This window comes from Atractosteus spatula, chromosome 5 (assembly GCF_055471065.1).
Source record: "Atractosteus spatula isolate fAtrSpa1 chromosome 5, fAtrSpa1.hap1, whole genome shotgun sequence".
Lineage (NCBI taxonomy): Eukaryota > Metazoa > Chordata > Actinopteri > Semionotiformes > Lepisosteidae > Atractosteus > Atractosteus spatula.
Window position 1 is genome coordinate 33948066 of NC_142710.1, and position 15602 is coordinate 33963667.

General features: G+C 38.2%; 1 protein-coding gene across 3 annotated transcripts in view; it reads left to right on the forward strand.

Annotated features, from left to right (window-relative positions):
* Positions 1 to 15602, forward strand: part of LOC148834988 (F-box/WD repeat-containing protein 1A) — a 41687-nt gene that overhangs the window by 6893 nt on the left and 19192 nt on the right. For all 3 annotated transcript variants that reach the window (XM_088916357.1, XM_088916358.1, XM_088916359.1), the window contains one exon: positions 5943 to 6020. In XM_088916357.1, coding sequence (XP_088772483.1) covers positions 5943 to 6020 — 78 coding nt within the window. The remainder of the gene's footprint in view (positions 1 to 5942; positions 6021 to 15602) is intronic.

Below are 15602 nucleotides of genomic sequence, written 5' to 3' on the forward strand. Positions count from 1 at the left end.
TAATTTGGTGAAGACTGAAATCAAGTTTAACATTCATTTGATTTGCTCATAATTAATATGATATACCCCAAATCCATTGAGTTATTGCTGTCGTATCCAACTTGTGTCTTTATACAGTAAGGCCTGTGTGCTGTAGGTATAGTGCACTGTTTGTCTGATTGACGTGTCGGGGCAGAGCTTGTATCAGATCATTCCGTCCAGCACGCTCTCTGGTAAAAATGTCAGGACTCTGGGAGCTGAAATGACGGCCCCAGGGCCTCACTGAAGGCTTTTGTTTTCTGAGATGAAAACACAAATTGGATCTGGGTTTCAATCGCTCAGTCCAAGTGTTTAATTTCATTTTTCCACTGCAGTAGCCAAGAAAAAAATGGTAACGTGTCCAAGATTGCCTATAAATGATAATATGGAAGAGAGTAGGGTCATGTTGCCTGTGTGTTTATCCTTTCTGTGGGACTGACCTCTATCACTTTCAACATCTCCCTTGTGCTCAGCACTCCCCACTTTGGCATTTTATTTGGGGAAGGTAGACTTATCCTGGCAGAGAAAGGGGCTGTCACTGGCTGTAACAGTAAGCGGTATCTGTGTTTTAATATTTCAAGCTCTAAATGAATGAAATTAAGATTTATAAAAAGCTATGAATGTTTCATTAACATGGTATCACTTTTGAAGGCAAGCGTTGTTTTTGTGATATTAAAAATCAGATTTAAGCACCTTCTTGCACACAGAAGTAAATATATGCATCCTGTAATGAAATTAGCCCTGGTGCACCAGCAGTTATGGTTCTGTAATGACATGCTAGATATGAAAAACAAACAAAATATTAATTTGCAGTGTTCTTTCCTGACTACATATTTTCAAATTGTTGTGATATGTCTGAATTTAAGATGTCAAGAGATGTGTACTGCCTGTTATTTTATCAAAGAAGAAAAAGGCTTCTGCTTTGTTGATGCTGTGCCAGACTTCCAGTTTGGGTTGATCCCTGAAGCATGAGTTTCACACATTCAAGCTGTTCCAACAGCCTGTCAGCTAATGGGATTTGAGAAAGGTACAGTACGCCTGTCTGAAAGAGCCTGCAGAATGACACCAGTGTGCCTTGCTAAAGCTGTGAAGTGGTCTAGTATTTATCACATCACAAAATGTAAGGCCAGTTCAGCTAAAAAGATTTGGCACTGGCTGTGAGCTATTTCTTCCATATGTAGAAAATACTAGAGGTGTTCCGCACCTCATGGACGCACCTCATGCTAAAAACCAATTAATAAAACTATACAACATCTAAAAGTTTGAGGACTTGCTTTGACGCTTTTCTGTATGTAAAAGAATATAGCTTGTGTTATGTAGTATCGCCACTGTTGGGAGTTTGCATTCTGACAGCTTTTATGTATTTGTTCTCTCTCTCCCCTTCCCTCTTTCCTTGTCTTTTGTGTGCCTGTGTCCTCCTGTTCCCTGTCACTAGAAGTAATTGGTCTTTTGAGATGCAGTCAGCCTTATATGTACTGAAGTGACATCCAAGGGCAGGAGTGGTAGATTTTTCTCTGTAGTGCACTGCTATCTAGTGGCCTCTGGAGCTATTGCACACCCTCCTGGGAATATCACTGTGCTGAAAGTGTGAGGATTCTTTCAATTCATAGAATTTGTCGCTCTCCTTTTTTACGTGTTCTTGCATCACGTTCTGTGTTGAATTTTTAATTTTTGGGGGGTGTGTTTAGCCCATAGAATCACGGTTTAAGCTATGCTTTGTTTCAGGACTCTTCAGTTGTGCTGAAATGACAAGTTTGAAACTGCAGTAGAGCATTTAACAAATAAGAGGCACAAGGGTAATTTTCAAAAGCATCCCAAATTTAAACTTTTTGTATTGTTGAACGGCACTTTTATACATTGAATGCAGTGAGTTAATTATTTGGATTATAAATCCTTGCATTTAGATATCCCTTCCTTTAAGGTTCAATACTATTTGTGAGCCAAGTTAATAAAATACAGGTTTAAATTGTACTTTCAGGTGAATTGACAGGTGTCTGTCATTTTTCCTTCTGTCAAAGAAATACTTGACATAAGTGAGAATCAAATATTTAAATTTCAAATGTCATTCCTGTGGGCAGGGAGTTTAGAAATAAGATCCACATTCTAGTTATGCTGCTATATACAGGTATTTAGCCAACTGCTCTTCTGTGAGAGAACTGGTGAATTAAATAGAAACTTGATGTTGCCACAGATGCCTTCTGATGGAGTGTTGTACTAGAGGGAAATTGTTTAGTTTGAAAGTGCTGAATTGTGAAAATTGTTGAACATTTTCATATGTTTCCTTATAAGGTATAGGTTTTTTATACTTTTTGCCATCTCTCTGCATTTATGCTATGTCTAAGATTATTATCCCAGCACAACAGCTTAAGAATTCACAGCAGTTGAGTTGTACTGTGTAAATTAAATACTGACAGGTACCCGGAGGGCAGTGGCCAGCATATTTATGGCAGTGTGCTGATCACACAAAATACACTGCGAGTTGAAAACAGCTGCAGAGAACTAACTCTTTACAATGAATACAATTACAAATACCACATTTCCTAGAGGGGAGTGCAAAAATATTTTCACTTTACCTACACAGCCTGCAGGACAAAGAAAATCAGCTTCTCCTGTTAGCTCAGGGACTGTCTATGAGTAGCATTAAGAAGGAACTCTTTGCATGAAGAAATTGTGTCCCTTATAGTAGATAGTAATAGAAGGTATAGATTTCTACATTGCTTGCTTTCCTGCCAGTTCTTTTGATGGAAATATAGGTATTGAGCGACAAGGGAAGGAAAAGTTGTCAAGAAATAGTTGGAATTTTGACAGTTTTCTAAAATTGTTTCAAACATATCTTGAAAATAGTCATCTTAATGGTAGAAAGTGATCAAAATTTTCAAAGCCACACACTGTGATTAATTCATAGTCAAGAAAGTCATGCTTCAGTATTTTCATTGTTCTTCTATAAATCTAAAACACTAATCATTTTAAAACCAATATTACTGTGGAAATTGAGATTTAAATGCTACATGTACTTATAGGCCTATTCATTGAACGTGCAAATTAGTTATCTGCAATCTAGTTTGACTTGGATAAGTACTACAGTGGAAAGCCTACTGTTTAAAAGTGCCGTAATGACGCCAGGAAATGTTTTTTTTTTACATGCAAATTAAAAAGGATCAAATAGCTACAGAAATCAAATAGATTGCATTAAACAACTTTTTTTAATCCCAATTAGTAATAGTATTTTAATAAACTGTTTTACCCAATAATTACCTTTTAATCTTATCCATAAATACTTCTTTTCGACGTGCTTACTGAAGTAATTTAATGAATTAGTCATCCCAGAAATATGAGTTTTCTCGTTTCACAGTTGTAATTTTCTTAATGTAAGCAACTGTTTAATTTCAAAAATGCTATGTGTGTATATATATATATTCCCTTGCACTTTAAATGTGAATTGGGTTGTAAATTTGAGTGATGCTTTGGGTCAGGAGTAATCTCTGCAGGTAATCACTGGAATAATTGATAAATCAGATAAGATTTAAGCTCATTGTAGCCACCGGGGACCAGGCACCTCTCGTCAGTATGACATGTGTATCCCGAGTGCTGAGATGAAGTGTGGCTTGAATGATCTGTTTTTGTTTGGTTAATGATAGGAAGGGTGTTAAACTCAAGTGTTTAATTAACCCTACCATGGACTGCCTGTCACCAATGCCCATTCTCTGCTGATTGAGATCTCTCTGTATCTATGTGGAGGCAGGGGAAAGTGATAATGTGGAGTCACAACGCAAGATTGCTTTTTTTATTCCATTTGATGGGTCACTGCTTTGAATTCATTATGGCTGGAAAGACATTCTGTGTTGAGATGAATGCTTTCTTCAGCCACAGAGAAGAATCACGTGTGGCAGGCTGATGGAAATTAATACAGAACATCTCCATCTGGTTTTAATTTCAACAGTAAAATACAGTGCGCTTTTGCTTTCCAGTCAAGCAGAAGACATATTTCTCGTGGATCCTATGCAGGTAAAAGCTCAATCTCTGAAGTGGAGAAAAAAAAAACAACAATCCCAGCATTTGGTATTTATTTTTTTATATTTAATTATCTAAGTCATGCACATTTTTTCTCATTTATTCCATTGAAATGCATTGTTTTAATCTCAAAATTAAAAATGTTCATTTTATATGTAGGCATTTGTAGTCAATGTTTTGCATTAATAAAAGACATTACGTATTTGTAGTGGGATTTGTATTTTATTGGTTCTTCCAGGAAGAAAAAAAAACATCTTCAGAAATAGACCTTACCCTTTATTTATCTTGCATATTGATGACTGCACATATTCCCCATAAAGAATAATATATTTTTCTTCCTGCCTGGGATTCTATTAGAATCATCTGCTTCGTCAGGTTAATCAATAGGTACCGTATGGTAGTAGGTCAGCAGTCAGTGTCACCGTGCCTTTAGATGGTGTTGGAAATTTGCTTAAAGCCCACACCAATTAACTTCAGGATGATGAATGCCTGGGCGGGCGAGCGAAAGCCTGCCTCTCAGAGGGGGCTTTGTGTGCAGGAGAAGCTCAGCTGCCGAGCAGGGGGATTCCAGCGAATAAAATAGACGAGTTGCTTGCCCGCCCACCCTTAATGATAATGCCAGTCTTTGCAAATATACACACATTGGAGCTGTCAGGAGTTAATCAATCAAAGAAAGGTTTGTCAAAGGCTTTCAGAGAGATTAACGAGCCTGGAACAATAACAAGTCAGATTTGCATAGAGAATTGCCCTAATCTTTGAAAACTGATGGCTCTGAGGTCGTATTGTTGTTGTTTTTGGGGGTTTTTTGTCCATGTTTCTTTTTTAACAAGGTTTCCTTTTAAAAGCTTTAAAGTGAAAGACCAAATGATTAAGCTTTTTCAACTGGTACTTGCAAGATGTAAAAATGACTGTAAGACTTTATTCATGAATGAAGCAGTTGTTTCTGCATTACAGTGTTTGATCTGTAATTGTTAGCTGATTAAAGAAATCTAGAAGTAAAGCCTAGCTCACATGGAAGGATTCAAGATTTTGGGGGGTTTTAATTGCTAAAAGAGCTGTGTACCTTAGCATGATGCATTTTGTCCTGTATGTTTCTTCTAGTTCCATTCCTAATGCTGTTCTTTAGCCCCTATAAACTAGTGAGACTCTATTTGAAACTTTCATAGCCTTTGGGTCACTTTAATGGAACAATACACAACTGCCTTGAAAATAAGACATTTTAAAACTAGGAATTAATGTCTGAATTAGCATAGTGATTATGTACTCAAGGCTTGGGAATTGTTAATGAATTTTTAAGTGATCGCCTCATTCATTTACATTGCAAGGTTACTTAATTACAGCATTTTCTAATCAATGTGAAAATGACCGTTTCTCGTTCTTTTCCCTCTGGAAAACAGGCTACTCTGTGGGTTTCTTTAACCATGTTCCACATGGCATTAGAAATGCAAAATTCTAGGGCAGAGTCTCTAGAGATTTGTAGGATGTGCATGTCTTTATTTAGGAACAGTATTTTTACCAGAAGACTTGTCTGTAATTTAGGACTGCATGCTCGAATATCATTAACTTTGGCTTCATCACAATTTTGGATGAAGTATTATTGGACCAAATACTTTTCAGAATCTCTTCTATTTACTGGGCTGTTTAGGTCGCCCTCGAACAAAAAATGTCCTTTATTATAAGTTCTGATCTCTTCGCATTTGATTCACAGTTGTAGAGAAATGGACATTTTGCAAACACTGCTAGCACCAAGAAATAAAAATATACACCACATGAGTTGACTGCTCTGAGCTGCTACTGGCAATTATGCTGATTTACTATCTAATTCGTTTTTCAAGAGAACCTAGTGAATGACATAAAGCAATGTATCAATCTTAGAACATGTATAAAGTTACAATACCTTTTCTTTGAAACAGAGTTCTGCTGAGAGAGAAGATTGCCACAATGAAGAGCCTCCAAGGAAGATTATCCCAGAGAAGAATGCATTTAGACAGGTATGTTTAAGACGTGCCTTGCCCTTTGTAGTGTGATGCACACAGTATGCATTGGCATTCATTCATCTTACTTCAAAAGGACCATGTCATATACTTGTCATGCATCCCTTCCTAACAGTGCTAGATTATTTTGTTGGGTTTTATTCATGGCATATCTCTGACTACAGCATTGCTATGTAATGTCTTACTATTGGATTGCTGTCTATATGGCTCTAGAAAGTGGCTCTTAAGATTTTAATGATGGAAATCAATCATATAGTGTCCTGGGTGTGTATGGTTAAGGAGTGATGGCTATTTTTTCCCCGCTGTTGAAGCATCTGCATTGCCTAGCATAGTATGTTGAGTTTCTTACGGAGCTCTAAGTCTTAAAATGGTGAAGCCTGGGACCACCGGTCCTAAAATGCCTTTATGAGCTGTTCTCAAATCACAGTTGTCCTTTTGGGGTTGAAACACTGTGAAGTATAGTTCCCTGCTGTTATTGGTAGTTCCACGTGATCTCTAACTATTGTTAATGATGGCAGTATTCATTTCTGAATTGAGTTCTGCAGTTCTTTTAGTGCATATGTATATATTTAGCTTTTTATAGGTTGAACGTAGAGCAAAAAGGTCAATTGGCTAGACTTGGATTCTAATATAATTTCAGACTTTTTTTATTTTTAAAGCTGGGTTAGCTAAATAAAGTTATAAAGCTATACTTCATAACTGGGCTTCACTCTAATTTATGCAGTTTTGTAAAATACTTTGCAGGGCAGATGTCACATTTTACATTTGTTACAGCTGTATATATAAATTTACATCATTCTTTGAGTCCTTTGTTTTCGACAGATTTCAAGTAGTCTAATATTCCAAGTAAAACTCTTCTGAAAATAGTAACAGAAAACCACTGACTGAGTTTAAATAATTTAAATATGGTTATCATACACTTCTGTAACGATAAGTTCAGTATAGTTACATCTGCATGGAGTTATTCATCTAATTCCAGTTTGTAGTTTAGTTTTCCTTCTTTCTGTGTGTAGGGAAACATTTTTGCCAAGCAACAGCTCACCTTGTTTCAGGGACAGGAATAAGGACTGAGCAAACTGTCGTCCCCCATGCTTCCCTGTGGTGTTCCAAAGGCATGGGTTTAACAACACAATGAATTTCGATTTGTACATTTAAGATGGGCCATCTGTTTTCTGTTCTGGGGGGCAGAGGAGTGTGCGGAAAGGGAATCGCCTTGATGAAGGGATGAGCCCATTGTATATTGACTGCTCCCCAGAAGTGTCCTGTTCATATACATGGCAGGATTGAGGAGTGAGTGACAGCGCTGGAGAAAGTCCTCAGAAAGGTGAAGGGTAGCTGTGTCCAGGTTGACCCCGGTCACAGGGCAGCTGTCCAGGGTTGTGCTGAACTTGATTACACTGCATGCTCTCTGGCAGAGCACAATGCAGACTCCTCATTCAGCTCCTCCCTTTCTCTTCAGTAGGTGACAATAGGAGGAGAGATCCTTTTTCTGTCAGTCTTCCTCGTGCTGCCTGGGTGAATGGATTTAAAGAAGGAGTGTGAAAGGTCATCAGAGAGGGGACAGGGTAAACTGCTAAGGAGTTAAATATTTTCATTTCACTAGATGAGCTTTGTGAAGTGTAATACTGAAAATGTATTCACACAACTGCTGTGGAAATCAGATGGAATATTTTGTTCTTTGTACGATAAGGGAAAATATTTTTTTCTTCTGTGACTATAACTACACTATGAAGTAGTAGGAATCTTGTATGATTGTGCTCCTGTTTCAGCTTGGAGGTAAAAGAGAACTGTATGTTTGCAGTGTTGCTAAATTACAACATAAAAGTCCTAGAACTGAGTGGTTTGTAAGACCCCATGCCCTGATGAGTAAAAGTTCCTGTGTGTTGAGTGGCAGCTATTAGTTGACACTAATTACATTTCAGCAGTTTTGTTTTTGTTTTCTCGCTTCTGTGTTCTGTGTGATCCTCTTTATTTTCAGACCAGTCTGTGTATATTATAAAAAATTCCCATCACTTCAGTTTGATCGAGAAGAAGGGTGAAAGGGACACGGGTCAGAAAAATGGGGTAGTATCTGCGTGTGGCATTTCTAGGCACAATCAGCCTCTCCTGCCTTAAATCTAGAGGGTGATAATATGTGAACATGGGGTTCCTGTGTAAACTTAGGAGGCCACCTGACTGCTTTCTTTTTTTCGTTCTCATTACATGACTTGCAGTACATAGCATTTGCTGTATAAAAACCATTTAGCTAAATAACTCCAAATGTGATGGTATTCTAGTGATACTATTAACACCAGACACTGTTGTTACTGCATGTACCAATTCTCTGCACGGCCTCCATTTTATCATTACTGCTCAAACTTGTCAGATTTAACGAACAGCCCAAGTTCCTTGCACCTCGCACGTTGCTCTGATCATTTTGGGGGCTTCAGTTTTTTATCAGCTATTTGACTTAATGCAGTCTCTACACAAGCTACTGCTTCTCTGTGATTGTGACCATTTCATACTTGGTAGATAAATGTTCTAGTGGCAGTTTGGTTAATGTGGTGTAATTGTGTTCTTGCATAAACTGCATTGGGTTAACCGAGTTCCAGTTTCTTTGTGCAAAGTTCATGGTGCCATTATCTTGGTAGCACACGTGATTGATTTGATTGACTAGGAACATGGCAGGTAAGCATAACCTACCCATACCTGCTTTAGAACTGCACCTTCCAGGTTGCAGAGCTACTTTATACACTGGCATCACGTCATCCCATGCTTGACAAAATGGTCATTGTAACACTAGCTTCTGCTTTTCATAAACGTTTTGCCAAATAACTTCAAAGTTGATGTCATTCTGGTGTCAGTGCAATTAAAGGATGTCTAACTTCCAATTTATTCTTTTGGCATCATGCGTCCTCTGTCCACAAACTGCTACTGGGTTTGACAAGCTATCTCAAGCAAGTATTCTAACTGCAATTAACATGTCTAAGTGGTCCTTACATAAAGTAGTGGCTCTTGTGTTTATAAAAAAACCTGTCATTTTATTAAAACCACAGGATGTTCTACTACCCTTAAAGAGAAACAGTTTCTTAAAATCAAGAAGCAGGATGATTGTTTATTTGGAATTGATTTTGTATATTTTTCAATGTATTCATGTCTTTCCAAGTCAGGTGGTCACAAATAGAGAGGTAGTTGATTATGTCTGTCACACTGATGTGTAAGGTTTTGGCACATGCAGTGTTCAGGACTGGTGAACAGAAAACAATAAACGGCATGAGGAAGTCGCAAGATGAAAGCGGTGCAGTCGGGTGGCCTTAACGTTGTTAACAGCAAGGAAAAAAAAGCTGTTTAAAATCTTTAGAAATCAAGAAGCAGAATAGCTATTCTCTGTCTTTGAAAGCCTTCAAAGTGCTCCCTTTAAAACAATTTCCTGAATGACTCCTCTTTAGTGGAGTCACAGAGCTTGATCTCCCTCTGGGAGTGAATAGTTCTTAAAAGATCAGCTTATTTCTTAAGCTAATAATTGCTTTAGCTTTTGTCAATGTTCATTCTTTGTGTACACTCCAATGTGCACCTTTCCCAAGTGGACAGTGATGGATAAACTGTCAACGAAACTTTCCAAGACCCTTTTTTAATATAAAGTGCAGTCTGTGGATTTATCCTTTCAACCCCCAGCCCCCCAGTCCTATTCACTATTTTTAAGGCTTTTGGAACCCTGGTGGTTGTGAAGGCTGAGAGGTCAGGGGCTATCAGGGACTATATAGAGCTCAGGACATCCTATTAACACATCCTCCTGTCTCTGCTGTAGCACATGGAAACCATCTGCTTTAAGACATCAGTCTTCTTAATCCCTCCACTACTACATTGATAGGGCATCACCTGCAGAGAAAGGGTCAGACTGATCAGAAGAAGTCCCACCTCCCTCACAGTTTGGAGGTACTGACCCATAGACCTTCTTAAAATGCCCCAACACGATGATAAGTTGCTCCACTACAGGTGGTAACAGCTGCCAGAATTTCAGCAGCTTGTTTTGTGGAGCTTAATATGTAGTTTGTTTAAACTTTTATATAGATTTACATTACATAAAAGTAGCCATCATATTTGTCTCCCTCAGGTATACTAATGCTTATTCAAACAGGGTTTTATATAGGGAGTTCTAGACTTGCCATGCCACAGTGACCCGCCTCTGACTGAGGCTGAAGACGAACCACATGTGCATGTCTGATAAACTGGCTTCTGTTTCAGATTATTTTTTCAGATTTTTTTACCTCTACCAATTTATATGTGTAATCTTCATTTAAATGATATGAAGTGTTTAATAGTCATCTCTATCGATTTGCACCATCAGTTTGTCATTGAAAAAATTGCGATATCTGGAGCATAATTTACATCAGTCAGGTTAATTTACTTTCCATTTTGAAATAACTGAGAAGCACTGAGGTGTATGAGTTTGTGCTGATCGAGTGAAGCTAAAATCCTTTTCCCAAGCTTGGTGTGAAAATGGTTTTCTGAAACTGAAGTGATGTCAGCCTTTGTGAATTCAATTAATTAGGTGCATGAATATGCAATTAAAAATCCAAACCTCTCAGTTTAGGATCTAGCAGTTGGTTGACTCTGAAAACTTGCTTTGTTGTGACCCCTCTTGGGTGGCTGTGGTGAGAAAGGTTTGCCCATATTGCCAAAGGCAGCCAGGGGTGACCGTAGAGGTAATGACTGAATTCAGTAACGGTAAGTAATGAGTTTATTACAGACATTAATTACACCTCTGTAGTACATATGTAAAGCTGGGCATGGAGTTTGAATCTGACTGATATCTGGTATTCTTATGGAAGTATGTAAGCTGTATTTGAGTTTGTAATGTTATCACTTAAGTCTGATTAATTTTGCAGATTTCTAATTGCGGAGTCCATGAAACATTAGTTATAAACATAGAAATACTATTCCTACTGTTTCTGATGCTAAAAGTATTTTACATTAATGTAATGTGTTCTGCAAAATAGACTAGCTATTTTAAACAGGTCTGTCTCCAAAGAGAAATGCAGGTTTTCTCAACCTTGAGCCTCCAATTAATATGCTTTTGCTAGTGATCTCTGGAAGGTTATAGAAACCTAGTTCTTCTTAACAAGCTTTGCTGTCATTATAAATATATACTTTCTAGTAAAGTAGGAAAGTGTCTGTAATCAATCCCTTTTAGTGTGTTGTATGTTTCATCTGACAACTTAAGTCTCTATTGATTAACCATTACTTTGTTAGATAATCTCTTGTCACTGCGGCATGGTAAAAAATTAACCTATTTTTAAAATGCTTTTATGCTAGTAGTGCTGTTAATTCAAAGACTACTTTTGCATAAGATGGTGGGATTCATAGAGATGATTGGTTTCATATTTTATCCCTTTCTTTGCTGCATTGTAAGCGAATAATGAAAGTACCGTTTTTCAAGTACTTTGGTTATGTACATTAATAAGTAGGGTTTTGGGATATTTCCATAAATTTTGCATTGCATTTTAAGTCTCCAGCATCTGACTTTTTGTATTTTATTCAGAAAGGAATCCACATGGGAGTTCAAAAACAGTGAAATATACATTTGTTCCAAAGTCAGCAAAGGGAAAGATTTTCAGCTGTTGAATGCAGATGACCAGAATGTTATAAATAATAACATTCCCCCCGACACTGTCAAACCCACCAGTGCGCATGGCTTAAATAATTTGTGTATATAGCTAAAGAGTAGGATTGTTTAATTGAAAATTAGCTGTGTGGTATGGTCTTGCCTTGATGCTTATCACTCTTTGTTCCTGTTAAATTCACGCTTGCTTTCCTCTTGAAGGATCCCAAGTTCAGTAAAATCAAAGGAAGCTAAACTGTCGAAGTAAACTGATTTACTGACCTCATTTAAATTCTAATTTAATTACACAACGGCATGGACAGTGTAAGGGAACTGTTCTCATTTGTTTGCTAGGAGCAAAAACATTTTTTTGTTCTTGACAAGCTAGAAGTCAGCCTCTCCCTAGAGGAAGTCGTTGGGGTCTTGACAAACCCAGTAGCGCTTCTTAATTTCACTCATTGTACTAATCCAACCTAACCTGTGGCCATGTAGTGTTGTGCGGGAGAAAATGAGTGTGGAATGAGCACTGCGGCTCTGCCCAGCCATGCATGTCGGATAGCCTGCTTGAAGAAATCTCAGTGGCTTGGAAGGGCCGACGATCAATCCGCCTCGTTCTGGCGCGGTACTTAAAGCGCAGACAGTGCAATTGGCGGGGCTGTAATTGCGTTGTTAGGGGCCAAAAAACAAGCCTGCCTCTCCAAGAGACAGCTGGCAAGGAGAGAGAGAGAGGCATGTTGTTAGGAGAGAGAGAGTGAGGCAAGGCAAATAAAATTACTGCTAGGGTTGTGAGATCGGCGGGAGCTCTGCCTGCCTAATCTCACCGATGGGAGCAAGCGGCTGTTGTAATCCAATTATAGCAGCATAAGCAATTTGTTAGACACTCCGCATAATGTAACAATTTCCCAATAAACTCTGACTTGTAATAACGTTGTTGAGTGTGTGCATAAATCTAGGGGAATGGAAGTGGGGTTGGAGCGTGCAGCTGGGGGCATGTAATTGGCAGCATCAGCGGATTCTGTTTATTTTGGCCATTCCAGTGCAGGAATTTTAAGTGGTTTTGTGCACCATTTCACGGAAGCTGCTGAAAAAATATAAATATTCATATGTCCTGACCTGTTACTTACGAGTTATATTACTGCTATTTTATTCTCATAAATATCTAGCCTGTAACCAAACCAGATTGCCCATAAACCTTGACCAACTTCACTTTCTAACATCTGATGACATAAGTTCTGTATATCATAAATAACATTGTGGTCTTTGCCTCATCAGCTCCCTTTCCTTTGCAGCATGCACGCGATTCTCAAAGGGCTTTCACTGTTTTGTTTTAGTTTTGATTTATAATTGAACATCAGTTACAAACCGGCATCGTTAACGCTAGTTTGATTATGATGTTTATACTGATTGGTGCTTCCAATGAAGTGCAAACTCATCCATTATTTAAAAAATGTTTGGCAAAGTATTGGATTGGGGACCGAGGTCTGTCAGTTTCAGATTGAGTTATGTAGAGCATTGGGGGAAAGACCATTACCATGTGTTTGAAGGGAAAATATTTCAGCATTTTTTTTTCAAGTCAATAGATTAAGATTGAGGAAAGCCTTTCCCTTATTCTCCTTTTGGCTCATAACAGCTTGACCAGTTTCTTATAAATGGCTGGAAAAAAATCAATGGCTCCCAGGGAGTAGGTGCTGCAGTGTATTAATGTGATACATTGATGTGCTGATCTGGGACCGGAATTCAGCACAGCCTAACCAGACTTTTCAAATCATTCTGATCCAGCAGCTGTGTAGATACCATGTGAAACAGCCATATGAAATAGGCTGGCACTTCAACACTTCAAAAAAAAAAACATTACCTTTGGACAAATGAGCAGCCAGCATACCAGGTCATGGAAACAGGATGGGGTTAATGAAATGGGACCAGCAGGGGTGGGAGGGGGCTGTATTGGTGGCCCAGTTTGTAGCACACTTTCCTTCAGGGCAGGAGGTCACATGTTTAAATCCTGCTGAGGGAGTAAGAACGAATGGATGAATTCCATATACCAAAAGTGCCTAGCCATCAGACTCTTAAACTTTGCAGAGTTTAAAGGTTTGTTGTCAGTGTTTCTTAGTAACTTTTATATATTTGCCTGTGTAATACAGCACCCGGCCTATTAATATATTTTTTGCTCACAGTACTTGAAATTTTTGCTAAGGCAAGCTACATTCAATTGATAATCCTCTAGGAGACCAATGTAGTAGCATTAGAGAATTTGGATGTTTCCTACAAGTCAACCTCAATTCTTCTACCCTGTACTCCTGCAGTGCTGACCTTGCCAGAATACTTCACCCTGATGGAGCCACAGGGATTGTAATAAAGTTTTAAGGATGCGATCCAGATCTTCGATTGATTAAATTGTAAATCCCACACCACCATTCCCTCCTCCTTGCTCTTGCTAATGAAACGAGCACCACTGACGCTAATGGACAGGCAGCCCGTAATGGGGATCCATCATTATTACCCCTCTCCGATCATTTGCAAATGTTTTAGCCATGCTTTGCAATCCGCTATCTACTCCTGAGTTTTGAATTGTGCTGTGTAAGCAGAATAACTCACAACATGTAGTGGTATACTGTGTTTATCTTGCTCATGAGCTTTTATAATGTTTTCCTGTTTGGAGCTGCTCAAAATAAGGATTGCTCTCGGAGCTGGAAGGGGTTCTATCCCACAGGAGGTCATTAAATATTAACTACTTGTGTAAAGTTAATATCAGTAACTACTGCAGTCTGTGCATTAAAAAGTATTGTTAGGTGTGTAGATTAAAGATTCTGTGAATGACAAAGGTGTAGAATGTACTAAGACTACATAGGAACGTGTTTATCTTTTGCGGGATGTTGGGGGGTAGAAAGCTTTTAGCTAAGTAAAATCTCTTTACTCATAATTATATGTAAGGATTGTGGATATGATCTGTGTAAATGTAATGAAATTACAAAAAAAATACAAACAAGAAAAGCTGTCATAGTGTTTTTCCAAGGCTTGATGGTTGAAAAAAATAGGGCTTTTGTTTTGAATTTAATTAGCTTATTGTTACGTTTCACTTCTTTCCTTTTAACCAAGTCTTCTGAAAAACTGTGATGAAAAGGTTAAGCAGGTGCTGCAGGAAAAAATATAAATGTGTAGTTTTTTTATTTCTTGATCCTTTGAAGTAGAAGTAATTAGATGCTATATCACTGCAATGAAGAAGAGATGGCAAACCTGATTAGGATGTTTGCATCTGATGTTTCAACTCACTGTGATACTCTTCATAAAAAGCACTGAGTGTCTGTTTATAACTAATGGCTGATTTTCATGGCCTTGACAGTGAGCTGTGTGTGTTATTTTGTCCTGATATTGTAATAATAATGAGAGCAAATTAGAACAATCAATTTACACAGATAGTTCTTGATTGGAGAAGATGGGCAATATGGCAGTGGGTAATCCATCTTCAGACTCCTGTCACATTAATGTAAGTGCTTCAGACAGGGTGGGCTGGGCAAGGGAAGCAGCAGCCAATTGGAAGGCTATGAAGACAAACACATGGGGGTATCATTCTGTGATCAACCGTTTAATTAGCAGAACCAGAGACAGATAGAATGATGTATGTGGCTTCACAGCTGCTGCCTGCTTTAACCCCTTCAGAGACCCGCCTTTTCATACCTTTTATTTAACAACACTGAAATCACTGCTCAGCTCACACAAAGGTGAATGTTCCACAGTCTCCCCTTTTTTAGAAGAGCCACTCTTTCTACCTGGACATTTCTTTAAAAGTCTGACATTCAATATGTCCTAGCAATGCAGAAGAGACTAATTGCTGTATGCTGCAGTCTGGTGTTATTTTAAGGAATTATTCCTTTTCTTTGTCACACAATTACCTGTTCCTAGATTCAGGTCCACAATGATAACATAATCTTCATACCAGAGCCAAATGAAAATCCTGACACTTGTCATAAAATAAATCTGTCATTAAGGGTGCAAGATCA